At 46.4% G+C, this 26,135-nt stretch overlaps 1 protein-coding gene and 1 long non-coding RNA gene across 3 annotated transcripts in view; one reads left to right on the forward strand and one right to left on the reverse strand.

Annotated features, from left to right (window-relative positions):
- Mreg (melanoregulin) overlaps positions 1 to 26,135 on the forward strand; it is a 62,458-nt gene that overhangs the window by 11,803 nt on the left and 24,520 nt on the right. For both annotated transcript variants that reach the window (XM_028870028.2, XM_037210299.1), the window contains exon 2: positions 10,605 to 10,764. In XM_028870028.2, the coding sequence (XP_028725861.1) occupies positions 10,605 to 10,764 (160 nt within the window). The remainder of the gene's footprint in view (positions 1 to 10,604; positions 10,765 to 26,135) is intronic.
- LOC119088904 lies at positions 24,343 to 25,528 on the reverse strand. The gene is made up of 2 exons (XR_005092660.1): positions 25,318 to 25,528; positions 24,343 to 25,014 (listed from the first exon to the last, which is right to left on the reverse strand). It is a non-coding gene; the product is annotated as an uncharacterized LOC119088904 (long non-coding RNA).

Consider the following 26,135-nt stretch of genomic DNA (forward strand, 5'->3'; position numbering starts at 1 on the left):
CGCAGGGAACTGGACTTGGTCCTCTGAGCAGCAGCAGTCAGTGCTCTTAACTACTGAGCCATCTTTCCAGCTCTCACAAGGATGACTCCTAAAGGTTTTCTTCTCTGGAAACTCACAGCAGCAGCCCTGTTCTCCTTTTGTGACTCGTATCAAAATTAGTCACGTGACCCTGGAAGGTCCCTAGAGATGACATTTCTTTCAGTTAATCAGATGACAGGGGAAGGTCCCTAGAAGGTAGCATTTCTTTTAGTTGCACATCATATGATCTAGGTTTCCTGGAACTTTCTAAATGTCTTGAAGTGATTATATCACTATACCTTTGTGTAAAAAGTAAACTCTGCTGAAAATACTTTATTATAGGGATGTAAGAATATTTTGCTGGGCTAATAAATATCTGAACTGAGGCAGTTATATACTGTATATTCTATTCTTTTTTGCCTTTTGGGAAAAATAGTTTGGTGAGACACTGTACCTAGAGAGTATACCTCCTTCAATATTTGACAATATCCTGAATTATGTTTTATTTTTATTTTTTGAGACAAGGTATATAGCCCTGGCTGTCCCAGAACTCACTATGTAAATCAGGTTGGCCTCGAATTCACAGAGATCCATCTACCTCTCTGCCTCTCAAGTGGTGAACTTCACACATGTATGTGTAAATGCTGTCACAGACAAGACATTTGGTATGAGAGCTGTACAGGGCACGCTCCTGCAACCACCAATCAAGATAAGAGATGGATGTTGCTCCCCTCCTCCCATCCCCACCCCGATCTTATCTAGACTTTCATCAGAGTTATTTCGTTATAGCCTAACCACCTCTCTGTGCGCCTTAAAGACGCAGCCGAGCTTTGCCTTAACTTCACCGGAATGGGGTCAAACCTTGTGCGCTGCCACATGCCTCTCTTTGCTGCACTTTGGAGATTCATTCGTGCTGTTGTGGTGAGCTCGCTTCCTGCTGCATGGCGGCGTGTCCGTCACACTCACCCTCTCTATTAGTGGACTCGGGAGTGGTTTCTAGTTCAATGCTATGATAGCATGTTTCTAAGGTCAGCACAGACCGTAAAATTATTCATCCTCTCCCATGGCCCTCTCCTGGTTCTTTAGATATGCTAAACAATACCCCTAACTCAGTGCCTCTGTGTCTCTTACCCTCTCTGCCTGGAATATTCTTTCTCTGGCTGCCTGCACGGATTAGCTCTCCCTTTATTCAGTTCTCTACTCAGTCATTTTTTTTTTTTTTTAAATCAGACAGCGCTTCTCTGACTGCCATGTCCAGCCCTGCCCGGTCCCCTCTTCCTGAACCTCTCTGTGTATTTCTTCACAGCCCTGTCCTGTCACCTGACAGAAACACACGTGCTTATCATCTGTTCCTCCCACAAGACTCTTAAGCTCGAGCCTCCTCTGTTCAGTCAGCTGAAGAGTGTGAACAGTTTTCTGTGAGCCCATTGACGTAGATGGCAGCCTCGTCTCTCCTGTTTAGAGGCCTGTGAATTGGGGAAACAAATGTTCAACTCAGCAAATATTTATTGAGTATCTGTGGTGTGCCAGGTACCATGGTAGACACTGGCAATAAACCACTGAGCAAAACCATGGCCGGAACCAGGTCCTCATATGTCCTCTAATGGTGCTAAACAAAGGACACAATAGACGGTGAATATAACCAGTGAAGTAGGAATTAAGAGAGAGGGTAGAGCTGAAGCGGGAGGCATGACCACAGACGATTGGTCACAGCAGGCCTCGGGCAGGTCATGTGTAGAGGGAGAGAGGCAGCGAGCGTCCGGAGGAGACTGGGTAGGTAGAGAGAGCAGCCATTGCAGAGGCCTGACTGACATTTTGGGAGACTCAGTCACTCTGGCTGTCGGATTAAGAAGAAGAAGCGGGCTGGAGAGATGGCTCCGCTGTTGAGAAAACCTTGCTGCTTTTGCAGAGGACCTGGGTTTGGGTCCCCGCATCCACAAGGTGGCTCACAACTGTCTGTAACTCCAGTTTCAGGGGGTCGGATGCCCTTTTTCTGGATTCTCTGGGCACCAGATACGCATGTGGTGTAATATATACATACAGTCAAAATTAATACAGTCGTACATGACAAATTAAGAAAGAAAAAAGAATAGACTAGAAAAGCAAACTCCTACAGGAATTCTCCTGGAAGACATAAGAAGCCCTGGTTCAGCGTGTAGTGGGGGAGGTGGGTATTTTTTGAACACAGAACCAGTAGGATTTTCTGATGAGCCGGAGACAGGGGTCGAGGGACTCAGGATAGCTTTGTGTTCTCGGCCTGAGCAACGTGAAGATGGAGCAGCCATCATGGGAGTGGGGAGCCCACCAGCAGCAGGGTCCTTGTTTGGGTCACGTTGAGCTGGTGCTGACTGCCAGACGTCGATCTTTCTATCAGCCGCTGCTGACCCGCGGCCCAGGATCAGAGCAGTGAGGTCCCTGGAACTTCTGGCCAGCAGCCATCCAGTATGTGGGCTTTTGTGGGTCTTTTCAAAACCTTTCTTACACAGGGTCCTTGGTCCTTTACCACCGCGAGGAATCCCGGACTTTGCCTGGAAATGGCTTTCATGCTGACAAGCACTTTGCAAACTTGTCCCCAGGCAGATTTTTTTTTTTTTTTTTTTTTTACTTACACGTATTGAAAGTAGACTCCTGATGGTTTGGGTCTTATGCCCTGAGGTGAGATTAGGGTGAAATTCAAGACCTCCCCTTTGGGAGTGGGAGTTAGCTTCTGCATGGGTTGTAACATCAGAGCATCTTCTCAAATGCCTGAGGTTCATAAAATATTTATTATCAGCAGATGGTGGCCCGGGGCAAAGCGGCCGCACTCACTTTCTTTAGAACCTTTTAGATATGGTTATATGAGGCGGGAAGAGCGGGAAGCTGGGAACCCCCTTCCTTCGTGTGTTCTCCTGAGGCTCCCGGGGCTCCTGGGTCCACTCTGAACTGGGTTCACATACCTGCCCACTTCCTGGTCTGGGGTTCACAAAGGTTCCCAAGCAGCTTTTCCTCATGTTTTTTTTTGCTTTATGCTTTTTAGCCTGGTCTCTCCTGGCTGCTTTCAGAGGAAGGTGGTGGATTGATGTGGTTGCTGGAGTCAAGGGGCCTGCCGATGATCAAGACTGGGGAGTCGGGAACTGGCCAGACATTATAATTCCAGCGCTCCTCAAAGAGCTCACATCTATGGTTCTTTCTGAATAATGCTCATGTGCATGTGAGTGCATGCATGCATGCACATGGGTGGGTGGGTACATGCCGGTGCATTTGGAGATCAAAGGATGTCCTTGGGTGTCATTTTCAGGAGCTGTCCATCTTTCTTTTGAGACAGGGTTCTTTTGCTGACTCAGAACTCACCGGTAGGCCAGGCTGGGATCATACAGGTCCCCTACCGTACACATACCCATGCTGCAAACGGGGGCCTCTTTTCCCACTGAGCTCTCTCTCTCCAGCCCTTTGAGCATTCTTTTAGAAGTCATTGCTAGAATAATCACTTCCTTTAGCGACTTGGAGGCAGGACTCCACCTTCCCTCCGCTTGGAGGGGAGACTTATTAGGACTGAAGAGCATGGCCACAGGGGTCCTGGTGAGGAGACACTGGGGTGGGACAGTTGTGGATCTGCAGAGCTGAACAGGCTTAGAAGGGTGAGGGGGGTGGGTCCCCAACACCCCTGGAGAGGCCCTGTTCTCTCAGGGCAGCACCTGCTGGTTCTCTCCTGCTTTTCATTGTTCTGTTGTCTCCGGAGTAATCAGTGACTTGGCAGAGCTTGAGGCTCTTCAGGGGCTTACTTCAGAACCCCGCCCTGATTTAGGGCAAGCCTAGATGTGGGGAGAACTCAGGAGGGGAGCACCTGTCGGTGGATCATTTCTATGTATGTTAAATTTTAACCTTCCTATTATGTGTCTCTCCAGTTTACACATGAAGTGGCTAGCATTTAACATCGGATGAAGTTGTGTGTGCATGCGTGCATGCGTGTGTGTGTGTGTGTGTGTGTGTGTGTGTGTGTGTGCGCGCGCGCGCTGTGCAATTCAGTTCCTGTGAGATGATTGCTGTGCCTTGGGGCTAGGGGCGTTCAGTTACTGTCATGGGGTAATTGATCCCACTTAGGGGATGATCTCATCATGAAGTGGGTCTGTCTGAGCGAGGCTTCCGTGTTCCTGGAATCCATGTGACTACAAGTCTAGGGGATACTGGAAACTTCTAGGCCAGACTCCAGGGGATCCAGAGCAGGCAGGATGTTGTAAAAGCTGACAGCTGGACTCTCCACCAGTCTGGAAAATACCTTATTTATCTTATCTTCCCGCTTCTGCTCTTGAAGAGGGATGGAGATAGGTTAGGTAAATTCTGTGCTAATCAACTCCTGCATTACCAGTTTCTTCAACAGACACTCCTTCAATGATTAACACATCCCTGTGCAGACTGGGACAAGAGTCTGACCGGGAGTTTTAAGACGAAGGAGGCAAATGAAACCAGGAGGTAGACACACCAAGTTTTGTCCCCTCGCTCTTGGCTACCCATCGGCCAACAGGTCCAAGAGAAGGGTCAGTGCTGCAAGTGCTAGTGAGCAGAGGCAGTCTCTCTCAGGGCTTGCTATGACACAGTTGCTCAGTGAGACCCTGTCAGGGACCCCACTCAGGAAGGGTGGTCAGCCTTTCCTTGGAGAAGTTTAGTTCTTTTTGTTGTTTGTTTGTTTTGGTTTTTCAAGACAGGGTTTCTCTGTGTAGTTTTGGTGCCTATCCTGGATCTTGCTCTGTAGACCAGGCTGGCCTCGAACTCACAGAGATGTGCTTCGCTCTGCCTTCCGAGTGCTAGGACTAAAGACATGGCGTCGCCACTACCCGCAGAGTTAGTCTTATCATCATGGATACTGCCCTAGCCTTCCTGTCCCTAGGTGATGGAGACCTAATACAATGCGTCTGTGCTATCGTGGCTTACAGGTTGCAAGAGCTAGTTAGGTAAAGGGAACCTACTCATATCGCCATCATGCTCCCTGCCGTGATGCTGATGGACTGAGCCTGAAATGGGTAGTAGGCAAGTCCCCAATTAAATGATGTCTTTTGTAAGAGTTGCTGTGGTCATGGTGTCTCCTCACAGCAGTAAAACAGTGACTTAAGACACATACCCCTCCTCCTGTGACAGTGGGTTGTGACATCACTCCTAACCACGCAATTTTCTTATTACTTCTTCAGTCCTCGCTCTACGACCCTTTGATCTGGCCCGTCATAGCTCGTGGGACAAAAGCCTAGCACAGTCTTCAATCTGACGTCAAATCACGTGTCACCGTGTCCCTTGCAGTGTGCGCGCAGGAGAGCTTGAAATGCCCCAGCCTGTGGGCACGCCGTGAAGCCTCCTCCGTGTGCTGCACTTTCTTACTTTGCCCTTGCTCCGTCTTTAGGGGAAAAGGCTGATGATGTTGTCTCCATAGAAACTCCTAAACTTCCTTCTCCTCATGCAATCGGTCACGGCTTCCTTTCTGGTCTTACATCACCTTGTGCCGGGGATTGTACTTACCTTACTGAATTGTGAGGGCAGAGACAGCGTCCTGTTCCCACATACACCAAGTATTCAGGTATCAAAATCGGTGATTTCTGATCCGTAGCCATGAGTGAGGGTTTGAGTGAGTGAATGAGTTCAGTATGCTATTGACGCTTGTGTGCACAGAGCACCAAGGCATCCATTGCCCCTCCCCTCTCATTGGCTCATCATTCTTATTCTCTCTCTTCCCCCCTCCCTCCCTACCCCTCTCTCTTCCTCTTTCTCTCCCCCTCTTTCTTCCCCTCTCATTTTTTGAGGCAGAGTTTCCTCTGTGTAGCCCTGGCTGGCCTGGAACTGGCTCCATAGACCAGGCTGGACTCTCATTCACAGAGATCCGGCTGCCTCTGCCTCCCAAGTGCTGGGATCAAAGGTGTGCCCTGCCTGGCTGTATGGCCCTTCTTAAGAAGAGCTGGCCATGAGGCCCTGTGGGTTTTAGCTGGCCATCCTGGGTTAGAACAGGCGGTTCTGAGAAAGTGTGCCTGAGTGGCGTCTCACTCCTGGCACATTGCTGCATTCCCCATAGCAGCGATCACTCTGTCTAGTCCCAGGCCCTCAATTTCAGTATGCTAGCTAGGGATTTTACCAGCACTGTTCGGAACTCAGTGTCTAGGTCCTGTGCTGGGTCAGGTAGCTGACTGGCCTTTGACTGGCCTTGGCTCCAGTGCTGTCCTTACCTTTAAAAATGAATAGATTTATTTATTAAATGATTTTTAAAAAGATTTATTTTATGTATATGAGTGTACACCCACAGACCAGAAGAGGACATCAGACACCATTACAGATGGTTGTGAGCCACCATGTGGTTGCTGGGAATTGAACTCGTGACTTCTGAAAGAGCAGCCAGTGCTCATAACCGCTGAGCCATCTCTCCAGCCCTGTCTCCCCACCTGTTGCCCTGGTTTTCCTGCGTGGGTCCTGGCTGTCTTTCCCAGGTCTGAGGACTTGATTGACAGCCTGGTCTGCACCCACTCACTCTAGCCCTGGGGGTACCTCCCTTGTTGGACATGCTCTGCTGATTCCCAGTCTGGTGACGGGTTCTTGCTTTCCGTTGTGAGATTTCCTGGGTGCCAACTTCCAAGTGTGTCGTGTGTGTGTGTGTGTGTGTGTGTGTGTGTGTGTGTGTGTGTGTGTGTATGTCTTGGCAGTTCCTCTCAGCCTACCCATCATTTACTCTCATCCCCCGTCCCTTCCCAGGTCCTTCTGTTTTCTGGGTGTCTTATGTACATTTTCACTTGCCTTACCCTCATGTTACACACTCCACGTCTTTGCTATCTCACGGCCACTGGGCATTCTCATTCTGCCTCAAAATAGTATCACTCTTTATCCAGGTAATTAACGCGGAGCTCAGGGTGGCCTTGACGCCTCCCACGCCCTTGCAGCCCTCTCCCACCGCGTTCAGCTTGAGCACCCTACCTACTTCCGCTGTGTGCGGTCGTGGATAGCACACTTTTCACCAGCTCCACACTGACATTCAAACCCTGCTCTCCACCGTCTCTCACTTGAGTTATCTAACGTGTTTACGTATGGATCTGTGCAATTATTCTGGTGCTAGGGATCAAGCCAGGACCTTGCACACCTCAATCCCTTCTTTGTTTTCTCCTCCTCCTTACTCCTCATTTTACACACACACACACACACACACACACACACACAGTATCTCTGTGTGACCCAGGCTGGCCTCAAGCTTGCTCTGCAGCTCAGGCTGCCCTGAGTTTATGATCCTTTGCCTCAGCTTCCCGTGTACTAGGATTGCAGGCCTGTGCCCGTGCCCAGCTCCTGTTGAATCTCCTCCTGACGTCTCTCGAGCGTTCCCCACACTTAACCTGGGAGGATCTTTTTAAGATGTCGATGCTGCGCATGCCTCATTACAATCCTGCCTTTGCTCATGACGAGAAACTCTACCCTAGGAAAGTGTTAGGTGCGTGACCCACGGAGTCCTGTGTCTTTAGCCCTGAGCCGCCTCTCCAGCCTCTGTTGCTGGAGGGCTTCTCTCCAGGTTCCACCAAGCCCCGCAGTCCCACAATCCACGTATAAAATAATCATTCAGATGCTTATATCACTTAAACTGTATGGCCGTGGCAGGCTTCTTGCTAACTGTTCTTATATCTTAAATTACTGGCGTCTTCACATGTTGCTTGTCCTAGCGGTGGCTGCAATGTCTCCCTTCTTCAGGTTTCCCCAATTCTCCTCTCTCTTTGTCCCGCCTATACTTCCTGTCTGGTCACTGGCCATCAGTGTTTTATTTATATAGAGCAATATCCACAGCAAGCCTCCCTCATTTTTCTGACCAGTGTTCCCTTTCTTCCGGGGTAGCCACCGACCAGGTTTTCTCATAGGCCTCCCTTGCCGGTGCCTCTGTTGTTAGCTGCCTCCTTGGAGTTCCAGCGTGACTTCTTCCTTATGCCTGCCCGATGTCCACTGCTGCTAGGGTCTTCTGCTAACCATCATAGGTGTGCTCCTCACGATGCCCCCTTTACAGCACATACCACAGTTTTTAACTATATAGCCTTGTGATCATCCAGCAGAAATTTCCCGTTCTTGGTTCTTGTGAGGACCAGAAGCAGGATCATGCCCATATCCACAGTTTTACTGAGTCCCATGATTAAGGTGTAAATCATATTTCATACATGTTATTAGAGGAAGTGAGTAGCTCCCGTATGGGTGGCCCTGTTTGTAAAGAAAAAAAAATCATGAAACAAAAGTACAAAACAAGTTACCGAACTTTCTCTCTCTCTCTCTCTCTCTCTCTCTCTCTCTCTCTCTCTCTCTCTCTCTCTCTTCTCTCTCTGTGTGTGTGTGTGTGTGTGTGTGTGGTGTTGCATACGTACATGTATGTGGGCATGCAGGTTGTGGGTACGAATGTATATGGAGGCCCAGCATTTATGTCAGCTCATCCTCTGTTACGCTCCCACCTTTTTTGATGAGGCAGAGTCTCTCAGTCAGGCACAGATGTGCCAATATTATGGCTAGTCTTGCTAGCCAGCTTGCTCTAGGGATCTCCTGTCTGCGTCTTCTGAGGCTGGAATTACAGGTGGGCTGCCATTTCCACCCGGCTTTCACCTCGGTTCTGGGGATTCGAACTCTGGTCCTCAGCCTGGTGCAGCAAGTGGTTTTCGTTTTTTGTTTCACTATGTATGGTGACTGGCCTGGAACTTGCCAGGTAGATCAGGCTAGCCTCAAACTCATTGAGATAAACCTTCCTCTGCCTCGGGAGTGCTGGGATTAAAGGTATGCATACTTGTCCTTGGCCCCAGTTAAAAACAAACAAATGTGGATGGGTATTTTTGCCTGCTTGCATGTATTCGACTGGTATCCTTGGAAATCAAAAAGGTTGTTGGGTCTCCTGGAACTGGAGCTACAGATGGTTGTAAGTCACCATGTGGGTGCTTGGAATTGAACCTGGGTCCTCTGGAAGAGCAGCCAGTGCTCTTAACTGCTGAACCTTCTCTCCAAGCAGGAAATGTTTTAATCCACTCGGCCATCATCCAGCCTACAACTGAAATCCTTAGTACTTATCATGCATTGATCATTGAAAAGTATTTAGGTGTGTATATTTGTTGTTTAGTGTTTAAATTTTTTTCTTGAAGCTGGAGCGATGGATCAGTAGTTAGGAGCACTGGCTGCTCTTCCAGAGGACCCGGGTTCAACACCCAGCACCCTCATGGCAGCTCATAACTATCTATAACTCTCGTTCCAGGGGGATCTGTTGCTGTGACACAGACATACACACAGGCAAAACACCGATGCATATAAAATAAACATAAATAAATCATATTTTCTTCTTACTTTATGTTTATGAGTCTTTTGCCTGCATGTATGTCTGTGTACCACAAATGTGCCTAGTACCACAGAGGCCAGAAAAAGCATCAGGTACCCTGGAATGGGAGTTACACATGGTTGTGAGCTGCCATGTGACCTGAACCCTGGGTCCTCTGGAAGAGCAGCCAGTGCTCTTAACTACTGAGGGATTTCTCCAGCCCCAGTCTTGTGTGTGTGTGTGTGTGTGTGTGTGTGTGTGTGTGTGTGTGTGTGTGTGTGAGGAACTGCACCCATGGCCTAGCACATGCTAGGTAAGTGCTCTCCCATTGTGCTATAGTGTCAATCACACTTCAAGTTTATTCTGTGTCTGTGACCTCAAAGCCAGTAAAAGTTCATCTCTTCATGTTGATTTTTGGTTGGGATACCTAGTGTTGAATTTCATACTTAGCTGTAGTAATTGCTTCTTGTCTCTGTATGTGATTATATCCGTTTTCTAATGTTTTTATTATGTATTACTTACCTATTTTATTTTATGTAATCTTGGTTTGGGAGGACAGAGTCTCCTTGTGTAGTCCAGGCTGGCCGAGAATATGTGAGATTATCCTGCTTTGCCTCCCGAGTGCTGGTATCCCAGGCATGGGCCGCCCCACCTGGCTGGTTTATGTTATTTAAAACAGTGCACTTGAACAGGGTCAGAGTTCAACTTGTAGAGCTGATTCACTCCTATGTGTAAATTCTAGGGATTGAACTCTGGACATCACACTTGACACAAGACCTTTATCCGCTGATCCATCTTGTCATCCCATCTTGGCTTTTTTTTTTTTTTTTTTTTTTTTTTGGTTTTTCAAGACAGGGTTTCTCTGTGTAGCTTTGCGCCTTTCCTGGAACTCCCTTGGTCCCTTGGTAGCCCACGCTGGCCTCGAACTCACAGAGATCCACCTGCCTCTGCCTCCCTAGTGCTGGGATTAAAGGCGTGTGCCACCACCGCCCCGGCTCGTCTTGGCTATTTTTAAAGTGATTAACTTCTGGTCAGTGGTCCCAGGACAGCCAAGGCTACACAGAGAAACCCTGTCTGGAAAAACAACAAACAAAAATAAATAAATAAATAAGAAATTAATTAATTAATTTCGTTAATTATATTGTGTTTACGCTTAATTATTAAAAATAATAACTTAGATCCTTTTTGTTATAATTTACGTGTTTTCATTTATATTGTAAAATATACATATGTGATTTATAACATGTTGTACATATATAAGGTATAATATGTAATACATGCATATAACAAAATCTTCATGCTTGCTTTCTTTATTTCACAGTGGTAACAATCCATATTCCTCATTTGGAGCAACTCTAGACAGGGATGATGAGAAGAATTTATGGAGCATGCCTCATGATGTGTCCCACACAGAGGCAGATGACGACAGGATCTTGTACAATCTGATAGTCATTCGTAATCAGCAGACCAAAGACTCGGAGGTAAGCACCTTTTGACATCTCACTGTGGACGGCGGATACTAGGTAGTAAGTAATTGCTGTGAAGGGGCTGGGGCGGGGCTTGGCTTCGTCAGGGGAGTGCTGCTGTGTGGACACGAGGACCCTAGAACTGGTATAAAACAGCTGGGCATGGCAGCACATGCCTGTACTCTCAGTGCTGGGGAGGCCGAGACACAGGAGGATCCCTGGGTCAGCCCGTCTAGCTGAATCAGTGAGCTCCAGGTTCATTGAGAGGTCCTGTCTCTAAAGGTCAGGTGGAAGGCCGGAGAGATGCTCAGGGGTCAAAGTCTTGCTCTGTAAACCTGTTGACCCGAGTTGGGATCCACAGAACCCAGATAAAAGTCAGCTGCACTGTCACATGAGTCTGTAACCATCCTACTATGCCCCTCGTGGGAGATGGCAGGCAGAGGCAGGAGGATTGCCAGAAGCCCACTCGTGTGCCAGCCAGCCTGGAATACACAGCAACGGACAGCAAGAAAGACCTTGTTTCAAACAAGGTAGAAGCAAGGACCGATGCCAGAGGTTGTCCTCCGACCTACAGACACACACACACTTTGGCACATGTGTGAGTGTGTTCATCCATGCCCACACATACAGGGATAACGACCCTGTCTCAAAAACAACCAAAACAAACAAACAAACAAACAAACCAAAAGAAGACCATCTGGGTTGGAAGAATGAAGCATTGACTCCATGGTCAGATGGTCAGGCTGATCTTGAACTCTTGAGCTCAAGAAATCTTTCTGCCTCATCTTCCTTGGTAGTAGGGACTCAGCCTACAGATAAGTTGTGTGAAATGAAAGGCAAATATCTTATCAGTGTGCATTAGTATTTGTTAATTAAGGTTGGTGTTGATAGACTTGCTGGATACCGTGATGGGACTCATTTTTCATGTTTACCGTAACAGTATAAATTACATGTCAGACAATGCTGTGGAAGAACAGTGAGAAGGATGACTTGAAATCTTAAATCATTCATCTCTTCTTCTTATCTTTCCAGCTGTTTAACAAGCCACAGTTAGATAATTCAGATTGAATTGAAGGGTGGTTTGTGTTACTACTAGTTCTGAGTTAGTGGGACCTGAATCAATGGTTGTGTGTGTGTGTGTGTGTGTGTGTGTGTGTGTGTGTTGGTATGCACAGTGCATGCTTGTTTGCACCTTTAAAGATTTTAAACTGTTCGTGTGGATTAGACATCCGTGTGATTTAGAATGCTTTTTACAATAAGCCTTTGTTTTAAAAAATAATTTACTTTTATTTTATGTTCATAAATTTTACAAATTTACCTGCTTGTATGCCTGTGTGGGGTGTCAGAAGCTCTGGAACTGGAGTTACAGACAGGTGTGAGCTGCCATGTGGGTGCTGGGAATTGAACCCGGGTCCTCTGGAAGAGCAGCCAGTGCTCTCAGGTGCTGAGCGGTCTCTCCAGCCCCCCACCCCCGGAAGTCTTGAAACACTCCTAAGGACTAAAGAGTGGCATGGGGAATACTAGAATATAAAAAGGAGGATCTGTGAGTAAGGATAACAAAGAGGATCGTGGTTCCTCCGTTCTTTCAAAAGCAGTATTAGAGTATTGTGTAAAATAATTTCCTAATAATGGGACTGAGGCCGACTCCCGTGCTTGCCGGCTAGCTCGGAGCAGACACCCATAGCAGAAACACACAGCGTGTTTATTAGTGCTCTGCCGTTGTTCAGAGTAAGGAGGGTGACAAGCTCTGAAAGAAAGCACGTGAGTGTGCTGTGGCGCGTTAGTGATAACTGTTTGTTCCTTTTGATTTGTTTTCTGAGACAGGGTCTCCCAGTGTAGCCCAGGCTGACTTGGGATTCACTATGTAGACCAGGCTGGCCTGGGACTCACAGAGATCCACCTGCCTTTGCACCACCCTGCCCAGCTCTTAGGGGTGACTTTAGAAGTGCACGTGTTTGGGTGCGATTCAGTTGCCTTTGGTTAGAGTTGGGATGGAGAAAGGTGGTTCTCCCTGGTTCTGACCGGCTAGAGCTTCCTGCAGCGGCCCTTGGGGGTTGTTTGCAGCTGAGCCGGGCAGCTCTCCTGGGAGGAGCTCTTGTGTGTCTGTCTTCTGTGTGTGTCTCCGCATCTTTTGAAATGACCCCTGAAGAGGCAACAGGGGCCGCGGAACACTCCCCAAGGGCAGCTTCCGCAGCGAGCCAGGTATGGATGGCCGCTGGCCGCTGCCTGGAGGTTTCCATTGTTTCTTATTCTTGCTCAAGAGATGATATCAAGCTTGACTCTCAGAGAGCATTACTAAGAAAGATAACCGGATAAATGACATGAAGATTTGATGGCTATTACTCATGAAATGATTTGAAATACCTGTTCACAGGGCTTCCCTTTATTAGAAAAAAAGTATAAAAGTAATATGATTAGTTAAAAACTGGTTGTATGTTCTTTCAAAAATTGAAATGAAAGCATACAAGTTATTCATTTCTCATAGACTGGACTATATAGATCACATAGTCTTCTGCACCTTTTTTTTTCCCTGCTTAATGTGTTCTGGATACATTTCCATTTTTGTATGCTTACATTTTCTTTTCTTTTCTTTTCTTTTTTTTTTTTTTTTTGGTTTTTCAAGACAGGGTTTCTCTGTGTTGCTTTGCACCTTTCCTGGAACTTGCTTTGGAGACCAGGCTGGCCTCGAACTCATAGAGATCCGCCTGCCTCTGCCTCCCAAGTGCTGGGATTAAAGGCGTGCGCCACCACCGCCCGGCTACATTTTCTTTATTACTTTTGGAGACTTTCTGATATTCTCTTGCATGGATTTTTTTTTTTTTTTTTTTTGAGACAGGGTTTCTCTGTGTAGTTTTGGTGCCTGTCCTGGATCTCGCTCTGTAGACCAGGCTGGCCTCGAATTCACAGAGATCCGACTGGCTCTGCCTCCCGAGTGCTGTGATTAAAGGTGTGCGCCACCACTGCCCAGCTGTTGCTTGGATTTTTGTACTGTTTGTTCAGCCAGTACATGTTGCTGTTGAGGTCAATTCCTTTTTTGCTATTAGAAGCCATGCTGCAGTTGGACATCTAGATAGATGTGTAGGACCTTCCATGTCTTTTTCAGGAGTTGCATTCTTGTGTCACATTTAAAATGGAAACTAGGAGAGCTGGAGAGATGGCTCAGTGTTTAACAACCCTGGCTGCTCTTACAGAGGACTCAGGTTCAATTCCCAGCATCCACATGGCAGCTCACAACTATTTGTAACTATAGTTCCAGGGAACCCGATGCCATCTTCTGTCTTCCATGGGCACCAGGCACCAGCATGGTGCGTGTACATACATGCAGGCAAAACAATCAATACATGTAAAATAAAAAAAAAGCAAAATAAAGAATTTAAATGGAAATTAGGAAGAACACTTGAGGGTACAGAGTGGAGGTTGAAATCTGAGATCTCACCAGGGACTAGGTTGGAAGGAACATCAGTAACTGATGTGGTCCCCCTACCCCCACCCAGTACCCTGAATGGTATTAGTAATGCTGCCTTAATGGGCACAGTTGCTGAGCTCTGGACCACTGTTTGCCACGCAGAGGATGCGGGCCTAAAATGTTGGGACTTCTGCTTTTTAGAGCAAAACTAAAAAAATCTGCATTTTCATTATAAAATAGCCAGATTTTAAAAGAGCTCATACTAGAAAACTTGCCAGCTAAACAAAATGTTAATAGATTACTGATATGTAAGGACTGTAGAGTGGAGTCCACCACTACTGTATTATTACTTTGTCCAGACTGATTTCACCAGGACTTCCCATTGTTTTTTAAGAAGAGATAGAAAGTCCGGCGGTGGTGGTGCACGCCTTTAATCCCAGCACTCAGGAGGCAGAGCCAAGCAGATCTCTGTGAGTTCGAGGCCAGCCTGGGCTATGGAGTGAGTTCCAGGAAGGGTGCAAAGCTACACAGAGAAACCCTGTCTCGAAAAACAAACAAACAAAAAAAGTAAAAAGCTGGCAAACTGGTTATTCTATTCTCATCACTATGTTATTTCCTTTCTCAAAGAGAATAGCTTTGGTACAGATTTAATAAAACAGAGATTTTTTAAGAATAAATTCACTAATAAAATAATGCTAGTAATTTCAAGTGTATTGTTTGGAAGCTCAAACAGTATATTAAGGGAACCGAACAGTGTTTCTCCTCGAGTAACACCAGGACCAAAGACCCGAACATGCATATATAGATTCTGAATAAGAAGAATAATCGAAGAGCGTTCCTAGCCACAGTCCTGCATACCTGAGCGCTGTAGAACTGCTCACAGTTAAGACTGCTTTACTCCAGATGGAAAAGCATGAAGAGAAAAATGCACGATGAAAAAAGCTCGAATTTCACCAGTGTAAAAAAACATGAAAGTAACATCATTGACTGTCACAACAGAATTCACTGTTTTGTGCAAGCCTTCCCATGTGGAAACCAGACTCTGAGCAAAGAACCGACACGTTGAAGCTGCAGTCGTGAAAAATGATTCGTTAATGACGCTGAGAAGTGCTTTATGTTTGACTAAGAAATAGCAAACGTCTCATACTCATGCGTATCATTATCCTTATTTTTGTCATTAAGCTGCTTTTCACGGCATGTGTGCACACTTTAATCTAGATTGAGAGAGCAGCAATCTAGTCCAGCTTGCTACAAGTATTAAAAAAAAACAAAAAAAAGTAAAAAAAAAAAAAAAAAAAAAAAAAAAAAAAAACTGCTTTTTTTTTTTTTTTATTTTTTTTTTTAAAAATTTTTTTTCAATAGTAAGTTTTTTGTCCAAGATAATAATAATGACTATGGTGTCTAGCACTAGTTGTCTCAGCTTTTGTATATTAAGACGCCCATGTGACAACTCAATGAAGTAAGTACCGTTATTGCTCCCATTTTGAGCAGCTTACCCAGGGCCACATACCTGTTAATTTTAAAGTCAGGATTTGAGTCTGGGCTTTATGAGTCCCAAGACATAATAAATGACGTGGGAGGAACACACCTCACCAGTGATTAATTTCAGACTTAGATCAGGTTTCAGAGAGCGTGGACAAAGTCTGCCCACGGCCTGCATATGATTTGTTGAAACCAGTGAGTCTGAAAGATGTTTTCCAGAGTGTTGGTAGAGTACCATGCTTAGGGAGGGGCTGGTGACCACATTTCAGGAAGGTGTTTCTCAGCTTAGGATTTTCCACGGTGACCGACGCTGCTCACCATTTGCCAAGTTCCACCAACAGCTCTCTGAGGACTTAATTCTGCAGTGCTGGGACTAAGTCCAGGATCCTGAACTTGTGAGGCCCGTGTTCTGCCACTGAGCTGTGTCCCCAGTTCAGATTTGATACATTGGGTAAAGAAAATACATGTTAAATGTCAGATCATTCTCATAAACACTTAAGTATTTTTTAAGGCACAATGGATGATATAGTCTGTGCTTACTTTTAAGTAATTCATGATAAAAAATGTATGCAGTTGTTATGACAGGAACCTGCCAACTTGTCACTCAGGCAATATTTACGTATTAACAGGTGCCACACGGTCACCAGATGCTTGCGTGGATGGAGTAATTCTGTAGAAACCGCAACAGGCCAAACCTCAGGGGAACAGCTAACTATCATTAGTATTTTTTTTTTTTTTTAATTACAAAGGCAAAATCATAGTATCAGGACTAGGTTCTGGCACTGTGTTGCCAGATAAAGCACACCGCTCCTGTCGTGTTTAAAATAGTATCTGGCTTTCCTTGGAGCTATTTCTAGTGCTGGATATCATGTCCTTAATCCGAAGAGAAACAGCAGAGTGGACTCGGGTGGGATATTTGCAGGGAGAAAAGAGAGAGGAGGGGCCGAACCGATGTCACACCGGCCGCGTGCAGGATTGTTGAAGCACCTGGAGACTTGGATGCTTGAGCTGGGCTCTGAGTTACCGCCCCAGCGGGTCTCGGGGAGTTGGGCAAGCCTCCCCCTTTCAGGGCCACCTGATTGCCCCCAAATGGGTGCGCCTTGGCTGGTGTTGGACATAGGACTGCAAGTTCACACCAACCAAGAAGGAGTAAAATAACATGGGAAGTTGAAGCGGTTCTCCAGATAACTTCTTCCAAATGCCTTTTGTTTGGAGATCCAAAGAATTGAGTCATGGAATGTGTCTTTTTGTTTGTTTGTTTGTTTGTTTGAAGTACTGAGAATCAACGTAGGACCTTGTCGACCTTTCAGCCGACCTGAGCAGATCTTGTCTGCTGGCCCTGGGATCTGAGGACTTTGAAAGAATGGGGCGGACTACAGTCTAATGCTGTAGACAACCTTACTGCAGTTTCTGTGGACTTTTATACACGAATGCAACAAAGAAAGCAATGATCCAAGGCAGGTTGTTTAAGAGTTCAGAAAAAACATGTAAATAAATGCCGGTAAGCACATATTAAATATTGACAGAGTAGCCCTTTTCCAGAACGTTCTCAGGACAAATCAATGTAAACACAGTTGCCTGGCACATACTATAATAGACTCTGTCTGGGGAAGCAGGAAAGCAAGGCAGAAGGCCGTATCCAGATTCAGGGCACACTGAACAGATTGGATTCTATAGCTGTGTTTTGACATCTAACAAGAATAAACATGTCTTATAAATGGAATGTAAATGTTTAACACAGGAGGCAGGAAAACGCATCTAAGAACAGTCCAGTGAACAGAAATGCACCTGAGGTAAAAAGGCCCTCTGCCTTGTCTCCTGGAGTCTCTCTCACGGTTCCTCAAGGCATTGTTCACCATGCCTCAGTCTTTTGTCCATGTCCCGACAGGCCTTGTGCAAGTAAGTGCTCAAAGATAAGACTGAGCCGAGTCCTCAGTCCCCAATACTTTGCTAGTAAGCATTTGGACTTAGGTTGACTTAGAGGGGGATTCAAGAAGCATAGGATCTGAGGAGCCAGGGGTCGTGCCCTGTTTTCTGCTGTTAGTGTTCATGAAGTACTACTGTGCTGTGTGGTAAGCCGTGTGTGCGTGCGGCATGCTGTCCTGACAAGTACTGAGTTCTTGGAAGCCTAGGGAGGAGGAGTTTGAACAGGTTTGCCCGGGAAGCTTTGAGTCATCTCAGATGCTGGAGGAAATGGGTGGGGTAACTTGGGGTCCCAGCTCAGGTCTGTGTGACCCACAAACCTGTCTGACTAGAATCACTTTTCTGGGCTGGGTGCGGTGGCGCACACCTTCAATCCCAGCACTTGGGAGGCAGAGGCAGGTGGATCTCTGAGTGTGAGGCCAGGGTGGTCTACAGAGTGAGTCACAGGACAGTCAGGGCTACACAGAGAAACCTTGTCTTGAAACAAACAAACAAACAAACAAACAAACACAACAACAAAAATAAGAACCAAAAAACCAAAACCAAACCAAAATAGCAACAACAAAAAAAAACACTCTTCTGGTCTCTCCAATAAGTTTGGGAAAATCTTCTCAGCCACTTTTTGCTTAAAGCCTGAGTAAATGTTGACTTAGTGCCTTCAGAAGACAGTGGAGTCTCTGTGTGTGTGTGTGCTTGTTTCCAGGGACACACCCTATACAGGAGAATCACGGTGACAACTTTGGTGATTGTGGGCTAGGCCGGTGGCATGCCCTTGGGGTTGTGGCATATTTATTCTGGATAGTGCAGTCCACCGAACTGGACCAGATCACATTCTGCTTATCTGCCTTACTAGCCCTTTAAAAGGGGTAGCTGTTTCCAGGGGTCAACATCAACATACCCTACATTTTTTTACTTTGCACGTCTATGTAAGCCGTGCCAGCCCCAGACTTGAGGCCATAAATGCTGGCAAGTGGGATGTGAGCCGGGGGGAGGGGGGGGTGGGATGGGGGGCAGAAACTTCATTAGATGCATTGTAGCGTGCTAACTGTTGAAGATCATGGGCTTTGGAATCACACAGCTTGAGGGTAAGCGATGTATTGTCACCGTGTTCTAATTAGATGACACCTGATTCAACCTTAGGGTGACTACACTATTTGTTTTCCAGTTTGGGTCATAGTCACCAAGTATTAAACTAGAAGGAAAGAGGCTGTTGGATAATATCTAGTAGATGTGGCCAAAAATATAAATCGACACTTTCTTGGACAAGCTGAGACATAGACCACTTTTCTTTTTCTTTCTTTGCTTTATTTTTTTTTTTTAAATTGTGATAAAATATACATAACATAAAACACCTTTAATTATTGTTTTCTTTTTAAATATGTATGTATGTTTGAGTGTATGTAATTTGTTTGAGCGTACCTGTGGAGGCCAAATGACAACCGCAGGTGCTAGTCTTCATGTACTGTCTGTCCACCTTGGCTTTTGATACATGGTCCCCTGCTGGCCTGGAACTAAGTAGACGAGGATCTGCCTGTCCCCACGCACCCAGCACTGGGATTACAAGCATCTGCTGCTTAAAATTCTTTTCTTTCATTTGTTTATCTCTTTTGGGGTGTGGGGGGTGCTGCATGTGCATACTGCATGTGGGGAGGACAGCTTGTAAGAGTTGGTTCTCCTCTTCCTCCGCCTCCTGAGTGCTGATATTACAGGCATGTACAAAATACCCTGATATTTTGTGTTGTTTAAAACAGAACATGGGGGGTGGTGGTGGTGGTGGTGCAGAGATGGCTCAGAGGTTAAGAGCACTGGCAGCTCTTCCAGAGGTCCTGAGTTCAATTCCCAGCAACCACATGGTGGTTCACAACCATCTGTAATGACATTTGGTGTCCTCCTCTGGTGTGTGGCAGAACATTGTATATATAATAAATAAATAAAACATGCCCGGCGGTGGTGGCGCACACCTTTCATCCCAGTACTCGGGAGGCAGAGCCAGGCCTCTGTAAATTCGAGGCCAGCCTGGTCTACAGAGTGAGATCCAGGACAGGCACCAAAACTGCACAGAGAAACCCTGTCTCGAAAAACCAAAATAAATAACACACACACACACACACCAAAAAACAAACAAACAAACAAACAAACAAACAAAAAACCCAACCAAACAAAAAAACCCCCAAAACCCCAGAACACTAGCTGGCAGTAGCAGGTGGATCTCTGTGAGTTCGAGGCAGCCTGGTTTACAGAGCAAGATCCAGGACAGGCACCAGAACTACACAGAGAAACCCTTGTCTTGAAAAAATCAAAACAAAACAAAGCAAAAAACCAAAACCAAACAAACAAACCCACAAAACCCCCCAGAACACTTGTGGAAGTCACAGGACAACTTGTTGGGGCGGGTTTGGGGATTGAACTCAGGTCGTTAGGTTTGGCAGGAAGCAGACATCGACTGAGACATCTCAGCAGTCTGTGCCTGCTTTTGTTTGCGTTGGTTCTGGAGACTGAACTCAGGCCCTTAGGCTTGCCAGGCAGGCAGACATTTTACCACTGTGGTGGTTTGAATGAAAATGGTCCCTGTAGGCTCACAGGGGGTGGCACTATTAGGAGGTGTGGCCTTGTTGGAGGAAGTGTGTCACTAGGGCCTGGACTCTGAGGTCTCAGATGCTCAAGCCAAGTCAACTGAGGCAATCTCTTCCCACATTGCCTGTGGATCCGGATGTAGGACTCTCAGCTACCTCTCCAGCACCATGTCTGTCTGCACGCTGCCATGCTTCCCACCATGATGACAATGGACTAAACCTCTGAACTGTAAGCCAGCCCCGGATTAAATGTTTTCCTTTATAAGAGTTGCCATGGTCATGGTGTCTTAGTTAGCAATAGAAACCCTAACTAAGATACCAACTTATCTGGCTCCCAGCTCATCTTTAAACTTCCTTCAATGTTCTGTTGAGCAGCATTAAGGACATTCTTAGTCTTTGGCAGACATTCCACCGTCTCCAAAAGTTCTTCAACTCTGTCCCCATTCAACAGTGACTAGTAATTCCCTTCTTCCCTCAGCCCCTTTCTAGAAATGCTCCCTATAAATTTGTCTACTTTTAGCACCATAGGCAAGGGGCATCCAAATGATACCTGTTTCACCTGAAAAGATGAAAGAAATGAAAAAAAAATCAGACAATATATTCTGATTGAAAGAAAAATTTTAACGCTATCTTTTTATTTCATGTGCATTGGTGTTTTGCATATGTGTCTGTGTGAAGGAGTCGGATCCCCTGGAACTGGAATTACAGATAGCTGCTATGTGAGTGCTGGGAATTGAACCCAGGTCCCCTGGAAGAGCAGCCAGTGCTCTTAGGGGCTGAGTCACCTCTCCAGCCACAAAAGGAAAAAAAAAATTTAAAAATCAAAAGGTGGTGGCAGATGCTTGTAATCCCGAGTGGGGACAACAGGCTCTAGGCTGGAAGTCCAGCTAGTCTAGTCTAGTATTTCCAGGCCAGCGAGAGACTATGTATCAAAAACCAAGGTGGACAGTGTAAGCATTACAGCTCAGACGGAAAGGTATCCTGGCAGCCGGGAGCCAAGGAATACCGCAAAGTCACCGCATGACAAACCCCACACAAGAGATTTATTGGGAGGGAAAAAACCAGAAGGGTGGTTGCTTCTGCTCGGGAAAGAAACAGCAGCAAACTGAATGGGATTCAGGGCTTATATATAGTTTCTTAGGAGGGTGGTGGAACTTTTCAGGGTGGATATTGGTGGGATTTCATGTCCATAGATTGGACTCCATAGGGTGGGGGCTGGGTCCAGCAGTTAAGGGCAGTTAGAGTATTCTGTGGGTGGAGCCTGGCAGCTAGATGTCCTGGGAGAGGGGGTCGGCCACTTGAAGGGCTTACTGAAGAATAATGCACCTGGGGTTGTAATATTTCACTTAATCTAGTGTCTTCAATCAACATCATCATTCTGTAGCACGTGTAAGGTTTTCCTTCTTCCTGAAGTCTGAGTAAGACTACGTTCTCTGCCGGAGAGAGGAACTGCTGTATCATTTTCCATAACAGTTGTACCCTTTAATATCCCCACCTGGGACGTACAAGACTTCCAGCTTCTCTAAATCCCCGCCAACACTGGATACTTCCTTAATTGTAATGCATTGCACATCTCCCAAGTTGGTCCGTTTTCACGTACATGTAGTGTAGATGCAGTTGACGCTGTGAACTGACCAAACTCACTCAGTATTGGCTTTTGGGATGGAACCCGAGAGGTGGAATTTGTCAGGGCTTCCCTCCATCCACCTTCCCGGGAACGAAATGGAAAGGGCAGCAAACCTCGAGCTTTTTGTACCTGAATTCTGTGTCTTGGGCCATGCATGAGGAGGATGTAATGGCTTGATCCGATTTCCCTTACTGTTCTTTTGTTCTTTATTTTTGTTTTGATTTCTTTATTTCTTTTATTACCTTTATTATTTGGATGGTGTGTGTGTGTGTGTGTGTGTGTGTGTGTGTGTGTGTGTGTGTGTGTGTGTGTATAACAGCTTTCAGGAATTGGTTCTCACCTTCCAGTATGTGAATCCCAGGGATTGAATTCAGGTCACCAGGTTTGTGAGCAAGCCTTTTTACCTTCTGGGCCATTTCAATACCCTTTGTCGTTTTTTTTTTCTTTTGGAAACTGTGTCTTTTTATTAGAGCTCAAGCCGGCCCTGGACCTTTCTGCCTCAGCCTCCCAAGTGCTGGGATTAAAAGGCATGTGCCACCATGCCTGTTCTACTGTTCTGGAGGCCCTGTCCTCCTTGGCTCTGTCTCCTGAACCTGCAGGAAGGTTTGTGGAAGTGGTTAATGTACTCACAAGTACCGACAGCTCTGTGAAATAGGCCGGACTAGCTGGGCAGAGGCTGGCCAACTTCCTCCATACCCAGCGCTTCACATCCTGCAGCAGGTTGCTATGCCTCTGTGTGGTGTAGTATTTGTGATAAGGAAGGCCACTTCTTTATTGGCAGGTATCAAGCAATTTGGTAGTAAGATTTCTCTTTCTTCCCGCACTCCAATTTCCATAAACCAGGTGGGGTTGAGAAGAAACTAAAACTATAAACCTGTCTTTAAAGTCTTATTTTAAAAACAAACAGTCCAGCTTGGTGGTGCATGCCTTTAATCCTAGCAGTTGAGAGGCAGAGGCAGGCAGATCTCTGTGAGTTCCAGGACAGCTAGGACTGTTACACAGAGAAACCCTGTCTTGAAAACCAAACAGCAAAACCCAAAACAAAACAAAAAACTCAACAAACCAACCAACCAACACCAGTTGACCACTTACACATTTGAAACACTGAGGAGTACTATCAAGCTAAGTCTACAGTGACCTTAGCATCAGCTTTGGTTGTCCTGGGAACCACTGAGGGCATCAGGATGCCTGCCTGCCTGCCTGCCTGCCTGCAGTAGGCATGGATACCATGCAAGGCTTCTCACAGCTGTCTTAAGGGATAAACGAACTTTATTTCAAAAGAGCGAATGAGTAAGAGAAACAAAGAGCTTAATGAACGTTTCTTAATATTGTCCAGGGAGAGATGGGCTTCGATCAGTGTCGATTATAGACCAGGGAAGGGATGGAACGGGGCCGTCCGCCCGGGGCAGAGGACTTCAGAAAACCCCAGTGTGTGACTTCTACTTGAAAAGTACCTAAGATATGGTATGTAGGGGAGTTGTGACAATGTGACAGTTGTTTCCATGTCCCAAAGGAGCTGTTGTGTCTGTTTATCAGTTCATCTTGTTAAAAATGCTGGGGATGGTTTGATTTAAAATTAGTGCTCCCGAGTCTCTTCCTCAATTGTGTTTCTTCTTATTTGTATGTTTTTTTGAGATAGGGTCTTACTATATAGCCTTGACTGGTCTGAAACTTGTTATGTAGACCAGGCCTGCCTTTGCCTCCCAAGTTCTGGGATTAAAGGCATGTACCACCATGTCTGGCCATCTTATTTTATTTATTTATTTACTTTTGTTTGTTTGCTTGCTTGTTTTCGAGATGGTTTCTCTGTGTGGCCCTGGCTGTTCTGGAACTCGCTTTGTAGACCAGGGTGGCTTCGAACTCAGAGATCCACCTGCCACTGCCTCCTGAGTGCTGGGATTAAAGGCGTGGGCCACCACTGCCGGCTACCTTATTTTATTTTCACTTTCATTGTTTTGTTCTGCTTAACAGCAAAGTATTATGCTCTGTGTCAAAGCATCTGGGCTGCAATGTACAGGTGTTGGACCAGATGTCCTGGGGACTGGTAAAATAACTTTGTGTGCAAGCTTGAGGACCTGAGATCAGAGCCCCAGCTTCCATATTTAAAAGCTGGGTGTGGTGACGTGTGCCTGTGAACTCAGCAGTGAGGAGACAGAGATAGAGCATCCCTAGAGCTCAGTGGCCAGCCTCTACCTGTACGTGTTCACTGATCTCGGGGTTCGTGGACAGGCCATGCCAGCTTGTATGGCGGTGTCAGGGATCTAGACTCAGTACCTCCTGCAGGTGCAGCAAGCTCTTTACCCACTGAGCTATCTTCCCAGGCTGTAATCACATGGCTTTGCAAAGTAAAAATCTGTCCAATGAAAGTTCAGGTTAGTGTATCACATCACAGATAGCCGAACTGGTAGGTGGTATGCAGCTTGACACGCAACGAGGTTGGATTTATGGGTACTTCTGGGAAAGGTAGTTTTGCTTGATTGCTGGATGGATAGGTATGAATAGATGCCGCTACACAGTGGAGGAGACCTTTGTATTCCTTTGGCTTTATTGTTTTCTTACTGTTTGGACACATTGCAGGCATGTTACTTTGTATTCATAGACTTTAATATTTAAGTACAACTCTAAGCCATTTTGCTTTGTTTCACTGTAGGTGCTCTGGAGAAGGGCAGGAGAAGAGGGAGGGTGTGTGTTTAGGAGTGGCCAGAGCAGGCTTTGTGGAATCCCTCCAAAGTGGACGAGTTTGAGAGCGCGTGAAGCCGTCAGCCACCGTTGTCTTTGCAGTGTGACATCAGTCTCCAGAAGCCGGTCATTTACTCTTTCCCACACCATCCAGAGCTTCATTGTTGCCTTTTTCCCACTCTGCCCTTGTGAACATTCCTGCCCCGACTCCTGCCCTTTGTTGGTCTCAGTCCTATCAGAATCAATAAAATTGGCTCTTGGAACACTTGAGAGCCCTGGGTACTGACGCACCGGGACCTCCTGATGTCAGTTTGACTTAGGAGGGGATCACGGGATCACGGGAGGGTTCTGAAGAGCACTCCACAAGAGCTGCATGACTTGTTTGCCGGCTTCCATTCCACCTGTGTGGGGACTAGGGGTGTGGAGGGGGTGGAGACCTGCTCCTCAGCCTTCAGATCCCGGGGTGCTGGGGAAGAGAGCATCTGGGTGCCGGGTCGTTTTGTTTTCAGCCGGGTTGTGAGCTGTGTGCCTCTCTGTGGTTGTGCCGTTTAAGAAGCAGGCTGTGTAGGTGCAGTCTGGAGAAATAATTGTCAAGTTTAATTAGAGATCAGGTGAGGGAGGAAAAGTCACACCCTACCTCTTTTTTTCCCCCCACTAGTTTATTGTCATTATTGTTATCAAAGCACTTGGGGCAATTTTCTGTAGACCTGAGTTAAGATGACTTAGTTCCTTCCTCCCTAAACAGTGTGTTTTGTTGTCGTCGTTGGCTGCCAGCGTGCCGGAAGTGTGCATTGGGGCCACAGGGTGCTAGTACTGCCTGTGCAGGGTCTGAGAACCGGGAGATCTACCACTGTTGATGGTTACCTAGACCCACGTACCTGGCCAGCCATCCCGGAGGGCTGAGGTGGAGACATCCTTTTTTATAGCCGCTGCATTGCATCTTCCTTGTGGTTCAGCTTCATTTTTCACCCTGGTTTTTTTTTTTTTTTTTTTTTCTGGATAGCTTCCGTTGAGCATACCAATGGAGAAAATGGAAATAGGTGTAAAAGATATGGCTACAAGTCTGTTGCATTGTGGTTTGTGGCTGAATCTAGCCATCCCTTGGGGGGCGTGGCCCTCTTCGCTATTTGGTCTCTTCCCCAGTAATCACGTAAACTTTGGGGGCCCTGGGGAGCTCTAGGAATGTGGGGGTAGCAGCAGCTCCCAGAAAAGACGACTGGGGACTACCGGACTGGGTAGGGGGTCCAGTGTTTCAATCCAGGCCGAGCGGTCTGCAAAACTAAATAGAAAAATAAACGTCACGGCCCAGGGCTCTGCTTCCCCAGGCGGAAGTTTGGAAGGACTGGGTTATATGTAGGGATTGTAGCAGACTCTTTGAAGCAGGAATGTTCTACCCTGCTTTATGTGTGGATGAAAAAGGAGTGTCCTTCGTATGCACAACCGTTCCCGTTAAAGAATTCTCTAGTCAGACATCCTGCAGGGTGTTGATCACGTTATCCTCTGTGCTCTCTTTGGTTAGCTCATTACAAAGCGTGGTTCTCCCAGCAAGTACTACAACCCTGATTTTTTATTTTTTATTTTTTTCTTCTCAGCTTTCCACCCATTTGAATGTCCATTTTCTCTGTGTAGGCTCAGCTCAACTGGGAGTTTAAATAAAGCAGATATTAGGAATAATTCAACTGAGGTGTGTGTGTGT

The sequence above is a fragment of the Peromyscus leucopus genome, chromosome 13 (assembly GCF_004664715.2).
Source record: "Peromyscus leucopus breed LL Stock chromosome 13, UCI_PerLeu_2.1, whole genome shotgun sequence".
NCBI lineage: Eukaryota > Metazoa > Chordata > Mammalia > Rodentia > Cricetidae > Peromyscus > Peromyscus leucopus.